General features: G+C 57.9%; 2 protein-coding genes and 1 long non-coding RNA gene across 5 annotated transcripts; 2 read left to right on the top strand and 1 right to left on the bottom strand.

Moving 5' to 3' along the window:
* The first annotated feature begins 1 nt into the window (after nt 1).
* On the top strand, nt 2–6,672 carry MED22 (mediator complex subunit 22). 3 transcript variants are annotated; one of them, XM_052649839.1, is made up of 5 exons: nt 2–185; nt 678–839; nt 2,411–2,473; nt 3,282–3,490; nt 5,922–6,672. In XM_052649839.1, the coding sequence occupies exons 2-5, from the start codon at nt 717–719 to the stop codon at nt 6,112–6,114; spliced, it is 588 nt and encodes a 195-aa protein (XP_052505799.1). In that variant the 5' UTR covers nt 2–185; nt 678–716; the 3' UTR covers nt 6,115–6,672. The 3 variants fall into 3 exon arrangements, with proteins under 3 accessions (XP_052505799.1, XP_052505797.1, XP_052505798.1); XM_052649837.1 differs by having other exon boundaries at nt 43–185; nt 2,411–2,491; XM_052649838.1 differs by having other exon boundaries at nt 179–258; nt 2,411–2,491.
* Nucleotides 2,114–7,097, bottom strand: LOC128056997 (uncharacterized). The gene is made up of 3 exons (XR_008200201.1): nt 6,981–7,097; nt 4,169–4,433; nt 2,114–3,398 (listed from the first exon to the last, which is right to left on the bottom strand). It is a non-coding gene; the product is annotated as an uncharacterized LOC128056997 (long non-coding RNA).
* Nucleotides 7,098–7,636: 539 nt separating this feature from the next.
* On the top strand, nt 7,637–15,366 carry SURF6 (surfeit 6). The gene is made up of 5 exons (XM_052648803.1): nt 7,637–7,843; nt 11,356–11,544; nt 12,166–12,254; nt 13,155–13,358; nt 13,475–15,366. The coding sequence occupies exons 1-5, from the start codon at nt 7,750–7,752 to the stop codon at nt 13,952–13,954; spliced, it is 1,056 nt and encodes a 351-aa protein (XP_052504763.1). The 5' UTR covers nt 7,637–7,749; the 3' UTR covers nt 13,955–15,366.
* Nucleotides 15,367–17,040: the final 1,674 nt, after the last annotated feature.

Genomic DNA, 17,040 nt, shown 5'->3' with positions numbered 1-17,040 from the left:
GCGTCCTCGGAGATCGCGAGAACTGGCGCCGGCGCGGGATTTCGGATTTAAAGAGAAAGAACTCCCTTCTCCCCCTGCTCGGTCGGGGGCGCTGCCTAAAGCAGGAAGAGCCGTGGGAGGCCCGGGGGAGGGCCGCGGAGACGCGCAGGGGCGCGCGCTTGTGCCCCTACTCCGCCCCCAGCGAGGTGCGCCGCGGGCCCTGGCTCTGCGGGCCCGCCGAGGGAGCTGGGGCGTCGTGGCTCGGTCGGCGTCCTTCTGGTGGGGTTTGCTCCCCCGCGAATTCGGTCGGGGGCCCGCGCCGGGCGGGAGCGCGCGCAGCCCGGAGGCACCTGGCGCGGAGCGGGAGGGCGGGCGGTCCCGGGACGGAGGAGCCCCGACGCCTCGGGGGGCGGCCCTCCAGGGGCCGCGGCGTGGAGACGGGGGCGGCAGAGTCGGGGTAGGGCCCGCGCGGGCCGACGGGGACGTGCGTGAGCCTGGCCTCCGAGAGGGCTGCGCCGGCGCCGGCTGGGTAGTTGTCGGGGTCCTGCCGAGGGGGCGCGAACCCGAGGAGAGCCCGTAGCGCGTGTTTGGCGGAAAGGGCACCTCTGGAGAGCCTGCCCGAGGGTCCTACCCAGGCTGGTGCCTGCAGCGAGGAGAGAGGCCGGAGCTGGCCTGCTCACACCCAGACTCGGTTCCAGGTGCCCCCCTCCCCGTCCTACGCAGCCTGAGGCCCCGCCATGGCCCAGCAGAGAGCCCTGCCGCAGAGCAAGGAGACGCTGCTGCAGTCTTACAACAAGCGGCTTAAGGACGACGTCAAGTCCATCATGGACAACTTCACCGAGATCATCAAGACCGCCAAGGTGGGTGGGGGCCGCCGGTCTCCGGCTCCCTTGGAGACCAATACAGTGGTGAGCAGAGCTGAGTCGGGGCGTCCGCTTTCAACCTCCCAGCCAGGTGGTGGCCATAGTGCAGTGAGCCCATAGGCAGGGCCCTCGTGCCCATGGGGAGAACGTCTGGGAGGGCCTGGGATGGGGGGGCGGTGACTGCAGCAGACAGATAAGTCATCCGGCTAATTACAGGCCCTGGGGAGGCATCTGTAGGGGACTGCAGTCAGTGCCGGGACCCAGCATCACTTACTGGCAGCAAGGGGTTGGATGACGTCCTGACTTCTCCGTGCCTCGGTGTCCCCTGCAGCATGGCAGCCTTGTATTGGTGGATGAGTTATCCACGTAAAGCGGTCACTGTGGGGACTATCGTGAGTGCATGTGGTCGCAGAGAACAGCTGGGGAAAGCCCCTCATGTGGGCAGAGAGAGGGTCGGCGGCCGGTTCTGGGCAGGCAAGCCTGCTGACTGGAATGGGCTGGAACTCTGCATGACTGTTCCAGTCCTGGAACTCATTTGAGCCTTAATAGTGTCGGTTGGGTTCCCTGGTGGCTCAGAGGTTAAAGCGACTGCCTGCATTGTGGGAAACCTGGGTTTGATCCCTGGGTAGGAAGATCCCCTGGAGAAGGAAATGGCAACCCACTCTTAGTATTCTTGCCTGGAGAATCCCATGGATGGAGGAGCCTGGTGGGCTACAGTCCCTGGGGTTACAAAGAGTTGGACATGACTGAGTGACTTAACTTTCACTGACTTTCAGCGTGGGGCTGAGCTGTGAGGTCCCTCTGTGTGCCATCCCGTTTAATCGTCACAAGAATGCTATAGGGCAGGTCATTGCTCTCCAGTTCCTTTTCAGAGGAGGGAACAGGGACTCAGAAGCTTTAGCATCCTGCCCCAAGTCAGGATATTCTGTGAATATCCAACAGGGCTGGGATTGGGACCTGGGAAATCTGGGTCCCTACCATTTAGGGTGCCCTGACCCCTGCCCGCATCCTGGCCTGGTGGGTGGGTTGGGACAGTTAATAGCCTGGACCTTGGACAGAACAGGTGGGGCAGGACTCCTGGCTCCTCCATGGACTGTCTGAGACACGTGGAGTGCACTCAGGTCTGTCCTGGCTTCAGGTTTGCCCACCAGGGAAGATGGTTCAGGCTTCAGTGAGAGCTTCCTAAGACGATGGTCAGGTGCTTAACACAGTCCCTGGCACCCAGAAAGTCCTCAGTAAATGGTCACTTAAAAAAATACATCGTCCTTTTATTCATCCATTCAGCAGGTCACTGACTGCCCAAGCTAAAAAGATGGGGGCAACCCCTCCTTGCACCTGGCACAGCAGCCTTCGTACTTGGGCATCTGTTGGTCCTGTGAGGGTGCCCGTTACCCCTCAGAACGGGGCGGGGGGTGCTGGTGCACGCAGCCCGAGGTCTGGGGGCGGCGCCTGGTGCAGAGGGCACAACGGGCCACAGGGCGTGGCGAGTGGGGGTGCACTGCCGTCGCCGCCAGGCACCTGTGGGCCAGGGCACCTGCCCACGCTGGACTTTCTCGTTTGCCCCGCAGATTGAGGACGAGACGCAGGTGTCAAGGGCCACTCAGGGCGAGCAGGACAACTACGAAATGCACGTGAGAGCCGCCAACATCGTGAGTCGCCAGGTGGAGGGGACAGTCTGGGCTCCAGAAGCCTGTGGTCCCTACTGGGGTTCCCAGGGGGCAGAGGGGCAAACCGCTTCTCAGGAGACTCCCTTCCAGGGGAGGGCTTTCCTCAGCAGCTGAGGGAGGGGCTGGCAGGTAGTGGGTACAGTCACGATGTCGAGTGCTGGGCAGGGGTTACAAAGAGGTCAGCCCTTCCTCTCTGAAGGTCCTCTCTAAGTGCAGGCTCTCTATAAACGAAGATTCCTTGTAAGTGAAGGTTCTGTAAATGCAGGAAGCAAACGGCCAGACGAAACAGGACAGGCGTCTTGATCCCTTTCCATGCCACAGGATAAGCAAAGCCGCCAAGCGTTTCCATGGGTCCACACCCACGTTGGAAATGCATACCACGGGGTCCTAAACGAGTCCCCCCCAACTGGCAGGTATGCTGGTCCTGAGGAAGAATAGGGCAGGTTAAACGGACGGCAGTTTTGTCTGGGGTTCGAGGTTTTCAGAAGCAGGATACGTGATTGAATAAAGCGTGCGATTGGCCGTCACACCTGCAGGAGTGGCAGCCAGAAGCCCAATGGCACCTGCCTAGGCAGCGATTCACGTGCCTGCAGTGGCTGCCAGGGACCCCGCCGCCCCCTCCTCGCCTTCCAGTCCCTCACTTCTGACAACGACCCTGTGTGAATGCCGTAGCCCCACTTCGCAGAGGAGGCCACTGCTGCCATTGCCTACCCAGCGTCAGGCACGGGAGGCAGGCAGTCCCTCACCACGCCCCCGATCCCCGCGGCCGCAGGTCCGAGCTGGCGAGTCCCTGATGAAGCTGGTGTCTGACCTGAAGCAGTTCCTCATCCTCAACGACTTCCCGTCGGTGAATGAGGCCATTGACCAGCGCAACCAGCAGCTGCGAGCCCTGCAAGAGGAGAGTGACCGGAAGCTCATCGCGCTGCGGGACGAGGTCTCCATCGACCTGTACGAGCTGGAGGAGGAGTATTACTCGTCCAGGTACAAATAGGGCTGCACCCCGCGCACGGCGGACCTGCAGACCGGGGCCCGGCCAGCAGGCGTGCCCGGCCCCACCCGGCAGCCTTGTTTCCAAATCCTGGTCTCGGCAGCAGAACCCTCTGTCTGGGTTTCACAGCAGACGTCAGGGTCAGAGCATCTGATCAACAGACAACTGATGCTGCCTACTGGGACCCAGGCATCAGAATGAAAATGAGAACCTTGAAGGTTGGGTGGGCCAGGCCAGCGTTTCTGTCTGGGAGGCCAGCTCTTTGAAATAACTGTCTAATCCAGATCTAAATAGCCCAGCCACATGGGGCCAGTGCTCTTGGCTACCCAGCCCCCATCCAGGACCCCAGTGCTTGCCCAGGGTTGTGATTGCCGTGGGTGTCACTGGATACCCACTCTGTATGTGTGTGTCGGGGTGGGGGTTCCTGGGAAGAAGGAAGAGAAAATCCAAACGGAGCGTGGCCTTGAACGCCAGGCCTGGGCACTTATACCACTGAGTTCTCGTTCAGTTCAGCGTCATTCAGACCACAGCCCTCCTGCACGCTGGGCCCATTACAGCAGCGGGCAAGGCCTGTGACACCAGCTCTCGTGGCCTGCTTAGAATCCTGAAACCCAAGGCAGTTTGAGCTGGAGGGGCCCCAGGAAATCAGAATCCAGGTGTAATTTACTCACGGGGAAGCTGAGGCTGGAGAGGCCTCGCACATCCATCCTTGTTAGCTTGGAAAAATCAAGACTCAGTCCAGCAGACACCAGGTTGGCACCCCCTCGCCCTCGCTGGACAAATGTGTCTTCCTGTCATGGATTTTCATTGCCCCTTTCTGTCCGGTGGTGGCCAGGCTGGAGCCACAGATGCCCATAGCCAGCGTGTCTGTGGTCTGAGGCTGGATTTCTCTGTGTGCATTCCAGTGCCGCCCCTCACGGTCACTCACACCTTTACCTTCGTGGGAAAGGACAAACATCACTGCTCAGTTGGAGTGGTTTAAACTCTTCCAGAGGGTTCTGGGGCCACCTCTCATCCCTGATGTGTACTGGCTCAGCAGACACCTAGCAAATGCTTCCTACATACCAGCCTACAGGGAGGGGTCCAGAGTGGTCCCTGGGGGGGTTTCAGACCCTGCTGGGGACATTGCTCCTTATGTCCTTGTTTGCCCCCCTGTGGCCCCCATGGGCCAGGGCCATGGACTGAATGTCTGCAGGAGAGATGCTGCTGCCTAAGCTGAGGCCTGCCTTTTGAGGCTGAGGGCAGTGGGGGCTGCAGGGGAACGCCTGAGAGCCAGGCTCCTCCTGTCCTGGCTCTGGGCCATCGGTCTGGCCCAGAGGGGTTTCTAGTCCAGCCTGGGGTCTTTGAGAGGCTGAGGCCCTCCGTCTGTAAATGCCTGTGGCGGCCGGGGCTCAGCTGAGTCGGCCAGCCGGCTGTGGGCCCCTCCCTGCTCGTCCCCTACACAGGCGGCGTGTCCCGCTGCACCCCCGCCAAGCCACCAGCGCTCAGCTCGTTCTCCGCGTGCGTCCCCGCTGCCCACATGCTCACTCCCCCGCTTTCTGCTCATGATTTGCTTTCTCTCCCTCTCGCCTTCCACTCTCCTCGAAACTCTGCTCTGTGTCCAGGATGGTTCTGAGGCTGGATGCCGGGGGCGGGAGCAAGGGAGGGCGCGTGAGGCAGGATTTGGGAGGAAGCCAGTGAAACGTGTGGGGACGGGGCAGGCCCCACTCGCCCCTTCAATGCCCTCCGCGAGCCATGCTCTGTCCATGTGCATCCTTGCTGAGAGGCCAGCCATGCTGTCCCCGTATTAGATGAGAGCTGGTGCTTTCAGTGTGGCGTGGCCGCAGATCGTCCCCGTGTTAGAGACAGGAGCCTGAGTTCAAGGCGCTGGCGTCCTGTTTGAAGTCACAGAGCTGGTGCAGGGCTGCAGGACAGAACGCCAGGGCCTCTGCTCCTAACCACCACCCCATTCAGGCTGAGTCCCAGACCCAGAGAGGAGACAGCGTCTCTGTCCCCAGGGGCCTTGAGAAGCGCAGGGACTGTGGAGACCACTTCTACATGCTGGTTCCTGCAACTGGAGAATGGAGCGTGTGGTCAGGCTGGCAGCTCCCTGCTAGAGGAAGGCAGCTAGAGCCGGGACAGGAGGGGGTGGCAGGAGGGACACAAATGAGTCAGTAGAAGGGACCTGCTGAGGTCACACAGCCTGCCAGTGGCTGGTCCCAAATGGGTCCCTGTGGAGCCCCTGGAGGGCCTGGAAGCAGAAGCAGCGCCCATGCCTCCCCCTCAGCCAAGCCTACTTGGTGGAGGGGCCCGCACACGGGGGAGGAGGGGGATGCAGGTCTGCGGTGTGGTCTGTGTTTCCTTAACTGCTTCTATCTTGCTTTCCTTCCCTGGCTTCATCTCTGCCTGCTCCTGTCTCTCCCTGGGTTTCTGGTGGTGGAAAAGCTCAAGTCTATGCGAAGCTAACGATCTGCCTCTGTGCGAAGCTTACTGGAGGCTGGACCAGGACACAGACTCCGCTGACTTCCTCTCAGCCCCTCTGCTCGCGTCCCCAGAGCCCAGTGCTGGCGGCCCCCTGCAGGCTGCAGCCCCCACACACTCCCACACTGGTGGCCCTGGCCCCACGGAGCACACCTGAGCCTCCCAGAGCTCTGCCACCCTCCCCACTCCAGGGCCCGTAGGATCTTGGGAACGAGATCCAGTCCTCACCCCAGCCTCCACTCCCTTCAGCCTGGTTCCCGCTTGGGGAGCCACTGTGGCTTCCTTGGGAACCTTGTCAGCCCAGGGACAGCCCACCTAGGAGTGCTGGGGGGAAGGAGTGCCCCCTACCATTCTAGGGTGGCCCATCCTTCCTATTTGCTACTTTCTGGGCTGGCCAGAAGGGAGTTGCCAGAATTTGTCCCGTTGAGGACCTAGCAGCAGGGCAGGAGGATGCCCAGTGTTGGGAAACCTGACCTGTGCATACTGTTTACCATGGGGGAAGCAGGGAGGTGCTCAGAGTAGACAGTACTAGCCAAGGCCTGGCCTCCATGCACAGCTCTGCCCACTACCTCACCCTGAGGCTCCTCTGCTAGCTGACTGCCCTTGCAGGGCTGTGGGGAAAGGGGGCTGCCCACTCTCACGGAAGTCAGGCAGGATCCTTCCTAATGCTGCTGCTGCATACACTTGGTTATTTTTGTAATAAAAGACTGTTGGATAAAACCACCTCTGCCCTTTTGCATCGGTTGGTTCCTTTTATTGCTTTTGGACCACTCGGTCTCCCAGTGGCTGTCGGGAAAGAGCCCTGGGCTCTGCCTAGTCAACCTGGGCCCTCGGGTCAGCTTTCTGGCCCCGGGGGGCTCTATCAGCATGGGGTTCACGGCTGCATTTCCACTGCCTGGAAAGAGCCGGCTAGGACCTACAAGGGCTGTGATGGTAGTACTTCGTGAATGTATGAGAAACTACCGTATCACGTGGCCCGGGCGCCTGACCCTCCGGCTGCCCCCAAGTCGGGGCTGTGGTTACCGGCATCTCAGGGAGGGAGGAGCTCCGTGGTCTCCGAGCTGGGGAGTGCAGTGAGAGGGGCAGGACTCAACGCAGGTGGAACACGAGGCCGCGTGCCCGGAGCCAGGCTCACTTGAGGGCGGCGGGGGCTGTTGCCCCAGAAGAGCCGGGACGTCAACCCTGCGCCCTGTCTCCTTCCCAGAGGGAGGTCAGCGTCCCAGTGTACAGAGGAAATGGCAGCCCGCGACCCGACACCTGCGATACTCGGAGTTTATCACTAGGCACCGAGGAGCCACACGCTCGGCAGGGACACCGCCGCATGTTTTCTTCATCTTTTTTTCTTTTCTCGCATCCCCGGGGCTTGGAACCTGCCTGGCGCGCAAGTCCTTTCCGGGCGAACGCGGTCTTGCCAGCCTCCCCTTGGCGGCCGAGCTCCAAACAGGCCCCAATTACTACAGGTCTATTCCAGTCACCCCGTAGGCTACCGGGCGCCCGGGGCGTACGGGGAGCCGCCTCTGCCCCACAATGCTTTGCGTCCCGCCCCACAGTGCTTTGCGTTTCCCGCCCCAAAGGCTTCTTCCGGCGGCATCGAGGCCCGGTCAATCGATCGCCGTGTGCTGGCGGCTCGGCGCTCGGCCAGCCGCGCCTGCGCACGTGGTGATTTCCGGCGAGCGCCGCTGGGCGGGTGAGGGTCCTGTCTCGTGTGAGGGGCCGGTGGGCCCGGCGGCGGCCCGGGACGCTGCACCCCGGCCCTCCTCGCTCCGAGCAGGACGGCGAGCGAGCCCCGGCCATGACTTCTCTGTTGGCGAAAGACGCTTACCTGCAGGGCCTGGCCAAGAAGATCTGCTCCCAGCCCAGCACCGAGCCGCAGAAGCGCAAATCGGGTAAAAGCGCGGCCCGGGGGGCCGGGGCGGAGAGGGCTTCGGAAAGGGTACCCCGTCCACCCCCGCGGCGCTCGCGTCCCCGCTCCGCTGCACCGCCCCTGAGCCGTCTTCAGGCGGAGTAGAGCCGCAGACGCGTGAAGCAGGCCTGCGGAGTACCAGAGGGAGGTACCGTGAGAGACGCTCAGGGCCGCGCCACTGCCCTGGCCCGTTGGGGGCCCCCGGCTCGGGGTCCGCGGGGGCTCAGCCGTGCGCCCCACCAGGCAGGAAGCTCGGCTGGGGTTTGGAGGAGGTGACTGTGGAACAGGCTCGGCCAGCTCTCCACATTGAGTGGAAAGACTGGTGTGAGCGTTAATGAGAAAAATGACTTACTCAGCCCATTACTGTGGGGAGAAGGGCGGAAGAAGATGGTTCCTGCCAACGGCAGTGTACGAGGCAGGGGTGACAGGCCCCCCCTCATAGACACAAATAGGCGAAGCAGACAGAACTGCCTTGTGGGGAGCCGGGGCTTGTAAGTCCTGTCCAGCCTTGGAGGAGAGGGAGAGCGGCAGGGACGGGCGTGGACCTACCAGAGGAGAAACGGACTTTCGTGATACCCGGAAAACCTGTTCACTCTAGGGGTTAAGGGAATTTCTCATCACTCAGTGAAAAGTTAGATCTTTCTAGTTCCTCTCCTGTGTACTTCTCCCGGAGCCAATTGGCTCCCTACTTGGTGCACTCATTTCTCATTTTCCTTTTAAAATGTAAACATTTCCTCCACTTTTTTCTTTTCCACATCACTTATGGGATCTTAGTTCCCCAACGACACATTGAACTCAGCCCTTGGCAGTGAGAGTGTGGAGTCCTGACCACTGATTCAGTTCTGTTCAGTCGCTCAGTCGTGTCTGAGTCTTTTCCACCCCCATGGACTGCAGCACCCCAGGCTTCCCTGTCCATCACCATCTCCCAGAGTTTGCTCAAACTCATGTCCATCGAGTCCATGATGCCATCCGGCCATCCTACCATCGGTCAGCCCTCCCACCCCATCCTGACTCCTTTTACTCCTGCCTTCACACTTTCCCAGAATCAGGATCTCCAATGAATATTCGGTGTTGATTTCCTTTAGGATTGACTGGTTTGATCTCCTTGCAGTCCAAGGGACATCACCTCCCAGAGCTTGCTCAAACTTCTGTCCATAGAATTGGTGATACCATTCAACCATCTCATCCTCTGTCGTCCCCTTGTCCTCCTGCCTTCAGTCTTTCCCAGCATCAGGGTCTTTTCCAATGAGTCAGCTCTTTGCATCAGGTGGCCAAAGTATTGGAGCTTCAGCATGAGTCCTTCTAATGAATATTCAGGACTGATTTCCTATGGAATTGACTGATTTGACCTCCTTGCAGTCCAAGGGATTCTCAGGAATCGTCTCCAACACCACAGTTCAAAAGCATCAATTCTTTGGTGCTCAGCTTTCTTTACGGTCCAACTCTCACATCCACACATGACTACTGGAAAAACCATAGCTTTTGCTATATGGACCTTTGTTGGCAAAGTGATGTCTCTGCTTTTTAATATGCTGTCTAGGTTGATCATAGCTTTTCTTCCAAGAAGTAAGCGTCTTTTAGTTTCATGGCTGCAGTTGTTTTGGAGCCCAGGAAATAAAGTCTGTCACTCTTTGCACTGTTTCCCCAGCTGTTTGCCATGAAGTGATGGGACTGGAGCCATGGTCTTCATTTTTTGAATGTTGGGTTTTAAGCCAGTTTTTTCACTCTCCTCTTTTACTTTCATCAAGAAGCTCTTTAGTTCCTCTTCACTTTCTGCCATAAGGGTGGTATCATCTGCATATCTGAGGTTATTGATATTTCTCCCGGCAGTTCCAGCTTGTGCTTCATCCAGTCCAGCATTTTGCATGATGTACTCTGCATATAAGTTGAATAAGCAGAGTGACAATATACAGCTTTGACGTATCCCAATTTTGAACCAGTTCATTTTTCCATGTCCGGTTCTAACTGTTGCTTCTTGACCTGCATACAGATTTCTCAGGAGGCAGGTAAGGTGGTCTGGTATTCCCATCCCTTTAAAAATTTTCCACAGTTTGTTGTGATCCACACAGTCAAAGACTTCAGTGTAGTCAATGAAGCAGATGTGATCCAGTGGATGTTGGCAATTTGAACTCTAGTTCCTCTGCCTTTTCTACATCCAGCTTGAACATCTGAAACTTGTCAGTTTATGTATTGTTGAAGCCTGGCTTGGAGAATTTTGAGCATCACTTTGCTAGCCTGTGAGATGAGTGCAATTGTGCGGTAGTTTGAGCATTCTTTGGCATTGCCTTTCTTTGGGATTGGAATGAAAATTGACCTTTTCCAGTCCTGTGGCCACTGCTGAGTTTTCCAAATTTGCTGGCATATTGAGTGCAACACTTTCACAGCATCATCTTTTAGGATTTGAAGTAGCTCAGCTGGAATTCCATCACCTCCACTAGCTTTGTTTGTAGTGATGCTTTCTAAGGCCCACTTGACTGTACTCCAGGATGTCTGGCTCTAGGTGAGCACACCTTGGTGGTTATCTGGATCATGAAGATCTTTTTTGTACAGTTCTTCTGTGTATCCTTGCCACCTCTTTTTAATATATTCTGCTTCTGTTAGGTCCTTTATTATGCCCATCTTTGCATGAAATGTTTCCATGGTGTCTCTTAATTTTCTTGAAGAGATCTCTAGTCTTTCCCATTCTATTGTTTTCCTGTATTTCTTTGCATTGATCACTTAGGAAGGCTTTCTTTGCTGTTCTTTGGAACTCTGCGTTCAAGTGGGTATATCTTTCCTTTTCTCCTTTGCCTTTTGCTTCTCTTCTTCTCTCAACTATTTGTAAGGCCTCCTCAGACAACCATTTTGCCTGGACTGTCAGAGAATTCCCTTTCCACCTGTTAACATGAAAGCGTGTCTGCGTGTCTTCAGTCGCTCAGTTGTGTCCTGCTCTTTGCGGACCCCGTGTACTAGAGCCTGCCAGGCTCCCCTGTCCATGGGATTTTTCCAGGCAAGAATACTGGAGCAGGTTGCCATTTCCTCCTCCAGCGCATCTTGCTGACACAAGGATCGAACCCACATCTCTTTAGCAAGTGGATTCTTTACTGCTAGCTCCACCTGGGAAGCCCAAAACGATATACCCCGTTTGGGGCTATATAATTTGTTGTGGGACGTGCCATCATTGTCCCTGTGGATGGATATTTAGGTTTTCCTAGTTTTTCACTCAAAAAAGGATGCTATGATGAATATCTTTGAGGCCAGATCTGTCTGCACACCGGGAATGAATTTCACAAGTAGACCGCTGGGTCAGCATGTTACACTCTTCAGGGATTGATGAGTGTGACCAGTCTGCTTTCCAGGAGGTGTGTGGTTCTGAGCTCACATGAAGGTCCCCACAACTCCCATCTCAACTGGCTTTTGGCATCCTTCTGGAATCAAAACCTTTGCAGGACCTTCTTACCTACTGACTGGGTCACAGGGATTGAAGTGGCAGCCCTTTCTTGGTTCTTGTTTCAGCTGGCAAAACTCAAGTCTCAGATGCTGCTGCACCCCCCAGGAAGAAGAGGAGGAAAGCACAGAAGAAACCCCGGGAGCGGGAGAAGACTGCGAAGCCCAGGGCCCAGGCCTCTGCGAAGTCTGAGGCCAGGAAGCCAGAGGCAGCCGAGGAGGAGGAGGGAGCCGCCAGCTCCACCAGGGCCCCGGCAGGTGAGAGGGCCGGGCAGGCAGGCAGGGCCCCGGCGGGTGAGGGGGCCAGGCAGGCAGGCAGGCAGGGCCCCCTGGGATCTGGGATAGGTGTGTATGTGGCCCTCTCCGGTCATAACAGCACGATCAGGTACACTGGGATGGTGTGAGGCTTTGCAGAGGACAGATCGCAGGGTCTCTGGGTGGATGGGAAGCTCAGGAAGGACACAGACGTCCCAGGTCATATAGTAACCGGGACGGGGAGGGTCATGGCCGTGTCCTCTGAGATCCTGAGAGGCCTGGCACGCCGAGCTTCACCGCCCTCAATTCTCTGAAGTGATGTCGTGAGAGCTGCCTCTGGGTGTGGGTGGGTGCCGCAGAAGTTGGAAGAATCCAGAGATGGGTTTGGCCCGTGTTACACAAGCAAGCCCTACCCCGGAGGCCAATCCAGCCCTACCCCGGAGGCCAATCCAGCTTGAAGAGGTGAAGAGTTCACTAGAACTGCCCTGCAGGTCCACCAGTGGCCACTGGACAGGAGTGGGGGTGGGGGGCGCGCACGGAGGCTCAGGCTTTGAATCCGGCACCGGGGGGGCACAGAAAGGTCGGGAGGGGTTCTCCTTCTGGATTTCTGATCCTTCTTTGCAGGTGGCCTGGCCACAGAGCCTGACTCTTTATTTGCCTTGGATGTTCTGCGGCAGCGCCTGCATGAGAAGATTCAGGAGGCGCGGGGCCAGGTAGGTGTGGGGTGGGGGGCGGGCAGGGGTCTCTGGGAGCTGCAGGGCTTTCCCCACCCCACCTGGAGAAGGAGACACCCCGGTGCTCTCGGAGGTCGGCTCCCTGCTCTGCCTGCCGTCACAGGCCTGGCAGGAGGGTCTTGGCACCTCTGTTCTGCAGGAGGTCAGGTGCCGTTCGTGTCATCTGGGGGGCAGTGCAGGCTAAGCCCCCATGTTGAGCTGCTGGCTCTTCTCTGCTGCGGCCTTTGAGAGGCTCAGGCTCCTCTCTCAGCAGCACTTCCTGGGCGTTCGTTCTTCTGATTGTCCTGACGGCCCCTGAGGTGAGCCAGGGCCTGAGATGAGGTGACCTGCCCGAGGGGACCGCCGCAGGACCGACGCTCCGGGATGTGAACCAGCCTCAGTGCTGAGTGGGGTCGCCTCCCCTCCTTTCCCTGGGGACCTCCCCAGGCCTCTGCCGTGGGGGACAGGCCCGAGGGCCCTGCCTTCCTGCGGTGGTCCAGAGCACTCTTGTCTGCCGGGCGGGGCTCAGAGTAGCGCCGGGGTCTGCACAGGCAACACTGCCTTGTCCTGACCGAACCTCCCGATTTGGTGGTGGCGGTGCCCCAGCCCCCTGCCCTTACCCCGTCTGACTGAATGGAGGACGAGGTGCCCCTTGTTGGGTCATCGGGTGGACTTAGTGGCCCCTTCTGGGAGGTGCCCTGGCATGTGGTCTGCGCCTGGAATCTGGAAGCTGTGGTTCTCACAGGGTCCCCTCGTCCTTGTCTCTGGCGCACTCTGGGGCCAGGTCATCTCGGGGAGGAACGCCGCACCCCGCCGGCCCTTGTCCTGACCTGACTGCACGTGCTAAGCTGGGGGCTCTGTTATAAGAACGTTATGAGTGAGCGCGGGATCACCCCACAGGGCAGCGCCGAAGAGCTGTCCGCCGCTGTTTTGGAGAAAAGACGCCGGAGGAAGCAGGAGCGCGACCGGAAAAAGAGGAAACGGAGGGAGCTGAGAGCAAAGGAGAAGTCAGCCAAGGCACTGGAGGGGGCGGAGGCCACCGAACCGGACCCGCCGGTGCCCGGGGAGGAGACGCAGGCCCAGCCGGGGCTGCTCTTCAACAAGGTGAGCGCCGTGCCGCTGGGCTGTGCGCGCGCCCTGTGCTTTCGTCAGGCGGGCAGAAGTGGGCCCCTGGGGCGGGCGGGGAGCGGCCCTCAGCTCGCGTCGCCCTCTCCCCCGAGGTGGAGGTGACCGAGGAGGAGCCGGCCAGCAAGGCCCAGCGCCGGAAGGAGAAGAGGCAGAAGCTGAAGGGGAACCTGACACCGCTGACGGGCAAGAACTACCGACAGCTGCTGGAGCGCCTGCAGGCGCGTCAGGCCCGGCTGGAGGAGCTGCGGGACCGGGATGCGGGGCAGGCCCAGGAGCTCGAGGCCAAGATGCGCTGGACCAACCTGCTGTACAAGGCCGAGGGCGTGCGGATCCGCGACGACGAGCGCCGGCTGCAGGAGGCCCTGAAGCGCAAGGAGAAGAGGCGCGCGCAGCGCCAGCGCGCCTGGGAGAAGCGCACGGCGCACGTGGTGGGCAAGATGCAGCGGCGGCAGGACCGGCGGCGGCAGAACCTGCGCAAGAAGAAGGCGGCCAAGGCCGAGCGCCGCCTGGAGAAGGCTCGCAGGAAGGGCCGCATCCTGCCCCAAGACCTGGAGCGCGCCGGCCTGGCCTGAGGCCCCAGCTGCCCGACCCCCGTCCCGAGCGGTGCAGGCTCCGGCGGAAAGTGGACTCTGCCTCGTGCCCCTCACTGGTTTGTCTGAGGCTCAGGCACCCCCGTGCAGAAGAGCCTTCAGATCGGGGAAGGGGCTGACCCAGATCCAGCTCCAACCTCCTCTTACTGACCAGAGGCTCCCTGCAGGTTGTGGGGTAGTGGACCAGGGAGCTGTGAGGAGGGAGCGGGCACCTAGGGAGGGCTTTGCTGGCCGCCTCTTCCTCTCATTGTCACAGCAGCAGGAAGGGAATGGCCTTCGTGACTACGGTGTTAGCCCCAGGCGCGCTGGGGAAGGGTGAAACCAGCTCCTGCAGCAGAGCTGGAGTGGAGCTGATGGGCTTGGCAGCGGAGCAGGCAGGGTGTCCTCAGACACCTGTAATTGAGTTACACCAAGTTGATGTGAAAAGTGGGTAAAGAGTAGAATTTAAGGTGAAGATGGTTATTAAAAATTCTAACTACTAAAAGATAGTGTTACTGCAGTAGGAGGGAAAAGAAAATGGAGCTGGCTAGATAGTATCAGTCTAGGGGGAGGTGGGAGAGAAGGGGTAAAACCTGGAGAACTACGTGGGGTGGACGGAGGGTCCGCAGTGACAGGTAAGTGCAAGCCCACAGGCAGGCAGTGAGAGCGGAGATGGATGGTACGGTATGTGGATTGTATTTCAGGAAGACTGTTCGTAAAATTCTTTCGATTAAATTTCAGTTAAGAAACAGATGGTAACCAAAATGATGTGTTACTAGAATTTAAAAGGTATTGCTAGAAGATGTCACTGAATGATAAAAAGGGTTCAGATTGCCTGGAAGGTTTAGCAGCCTTGCACCAGAAACAGCTGCAGATCTGTCTATCAGAAGCTGACACACCTGCAAGAAGTCAGTTCACAAACCCAAGTGGGAGACATTTAACATCCGCTCTAGGGACTGGTGATCAAGTAGACAAATCAGATGGATCCGGAAGATTGGGATGAGAGCATTCATAAGCTTGATCTAATGGACACACACAGACCCATGTATCTGGAAACAGTGTGTTCTAGCATTTCCCTAGTGGTCCAGTGGTTTAGTTCAGTTCAGTCGCTCAGTCACGTCCAACTCTTTGCAACCCCTTGGACTACAGCACACCAGGCTTTCCTGTCCATCACCAACTCCTGGAGCTTGCTCAAACTCACGTCCATCAATTTGGTGATGGACTCTGTTCCAATGCAGGGGTACGGGTTCAATCCCTGGTTGGGAAACTTAAGATCCCGGATGCTGCGGGGGGGTGGCCAAATTTTTTTAAGGAAAAAAAAAAACCTCAAGCATACGTGGAACAGTGGTGAAAACTGACCATCACCTAATCCACAAAGCAAGTCATATTTCAAAGCTTCAGCATCATACAAAGTGTGTTATTTGGGCCATAAAACAGTTTTAAAATTTCAGAGGTAATTGTTAAAATTACATGTTTGGAAATTTAAAAACACACTTCTAAATTACCTGTCAAAGAATCTTCACAGATGTGCGAAACTGTTTAGGATTTGAAAATAATGGAAGTGGTATGCATTAAAATTTGTGGGCCACAGCTGAGGCAGTGTTAAAAGCCCTTTATAGCCGCAAAGCTATGCTTATATGTATCCTTGGTTATAAATGTTAGGAAGTGAGTCCATCATGGAGCACAATTTTCTGCTTGACCTAGAGCCTCGTTCCTGGTTTCTGTTGACCCACTCTGCCCCTGGCAGTTGCTCCCAAATTAATGTCCACGCGTTGCAGTCAGGAGAGTGGGGAGTGTAACCCCCTGTGGGAGTCACAGGAGGGTCTCCCGGGGCCTGGTGGGCACGTGTCATCGGGTATCCGCTCCTTCCCCTGAGGCCTGGAAGGCCAGGAAGCGTGCCCCTCGGGCCTAGGGTGCTGCTGTGGCCTTGGTTTCACGTGGCTGGGGTGCGAAGCAAGCAAACGGTGCGTTTCGGTGGCAGGTGGCATGAAGCAGCCCTGGCCAACAGGAGTCAGAGGGACGGAAGGGTGAGGACGCAGGGAGCACTCACCTGGCGGAGACCGTCCGCGTCCAGGCATAAACACGAACGCGCTGCAGGCCGCCCGCACTCCTGGCTGACCCGGGCTGGGAGCTAATGGTGCACAGGAGCGAGGATGCGCCGCACTGCATTCAGGGCAACAGAAGCATCTCACTCGCAGCAAAGAGAACGTTACTGGTGAGTCTAGGGCGCTGGATGCCAACCTCTTGGGTGCCGTGTGCCTTGAGTGCAGGTGAAATGCAGAGTGAAGAGAGGACGTCCAACAGGCCTCATTCCTCGTATTTTCAGGACCAGATGACAAGAGTGTCCAGGTCGGAAGGGCCCCCCTCCTGGTCTATCCAGTGAGTTGGATAAAGATGGCCCCAACCAGGACACGTTCATGGACTATGGTTCACCAGGAACCGAGGTTCCAACAGTCCTGCAAAGACAGGGTAGTCTTAGTCCACTGGCCCCCTTTGGGTAAAGCTGGGAAGAAGGCTCCAGCCAGCCTTTCCTTCTGCTTAGGGGCTCCAGGACTTGAGTGAACTCATGGTTAGAAATTCAGTGAGGGGCTGTAAGCAATAGAGTAGCTCGAGTGAAGCTTCTGTTCAGCAGAGCTGCTGTCCAGGTGCAGAGGCAAGAGAGCTGTCTCCAGACCCCCATGGGCTGGCTCAGTGGGTCACTGCACTGTGCGCTAGCTTGGCCAACAGTTGAGGAACCTCGCACAACCATGCCACAGCGTGTTCCCTGCTGCCCTCAGGCCCCTGGTCTGCACTGGCCTGGGAGCTTGGTTCTGCCCCTGTGTCTCCCACGGCATTCCGTCCAGCCTTCAAAGAGCCACTGTGGTGCCTCTGGTGCTTTTCCCAGGACCTTGGGAGAGGCTGAGTCTTATGTAGGCTCCCCAGTCTATGAGGTGGATGAGCAGGTAACACCGCTAAGACCCTCCAACAAGCCTGCCCCTCTACTGAGAGTGCTTAGCTCTTGTAAGTTATTCCTAGGGGTTTCTGTAAAGTTCACTTAACCTTAGTGTGGGCCACTGTGGGTTTCAAGTTTTGGCTGAGCAGCAAAGGAA

Source organism: Budorcas taxicolor, chromosome 11, assembly GCF_023091745.1.
Source record: "Budorcas taxicolor isolate Tak-1 chromosome 11, Takin1.1, whole genome shotgun sequence".
NCBI lineage: Eukaryota > Metazoa > Chordata > Mammalia > Artiodactyla > Bovidae > Budorcas > Budorcas taxicolor.
The sequence above is the reverse complement of the archived record's forward strand: the minus strand, read 5'-3'. Positions and strand labels throughout refer to the sequence as shown.

Coding starts and splice junctions, on each gene's coding strand:
- MED22 (XM_052649837.1), top strand. CDS start 717: ATGGCCCAGCAGAGAGCCCTGCCGCAGAGCAAGGAGACGCTGCTGCAG. Junction 840..2,410: donor AGATCATCAAGACCGCCAAG/GTGGGTGGGGGC, acceptor TTTGCCCCGCAG/ATTGAGGACGAGACGCAGGT. Junction 3,491..5,921: donor GAGGAGTATTACTCGTCCAG/GTACAAATAGGG, acceptor GTGGTGGAAAAG/CTCAAGTCTATGCGAAGCTA.
- SURF6 (XM_052648803.1), top strand. CDS start 7,750: ATGACTTCTCTGTTGGCGAAAGACGCTTACCTGCAGGGCCTGGCCAAG. Junction 11,545..12,165: donor CTCCACCAGGGCCCCGGCAG/GTGAGAGGGCCG, acceptor CCTTCTTTGCAG/GTGGCCTGGCCACAGAGCCT. Junction 13,359..13,474: donor CGGGGCTGCTCTTCAACAAG/GTGAGCGCCGTG, acceptor CTCTCCCCCGAG/GTGGAGGTGACCGAGGAGGA.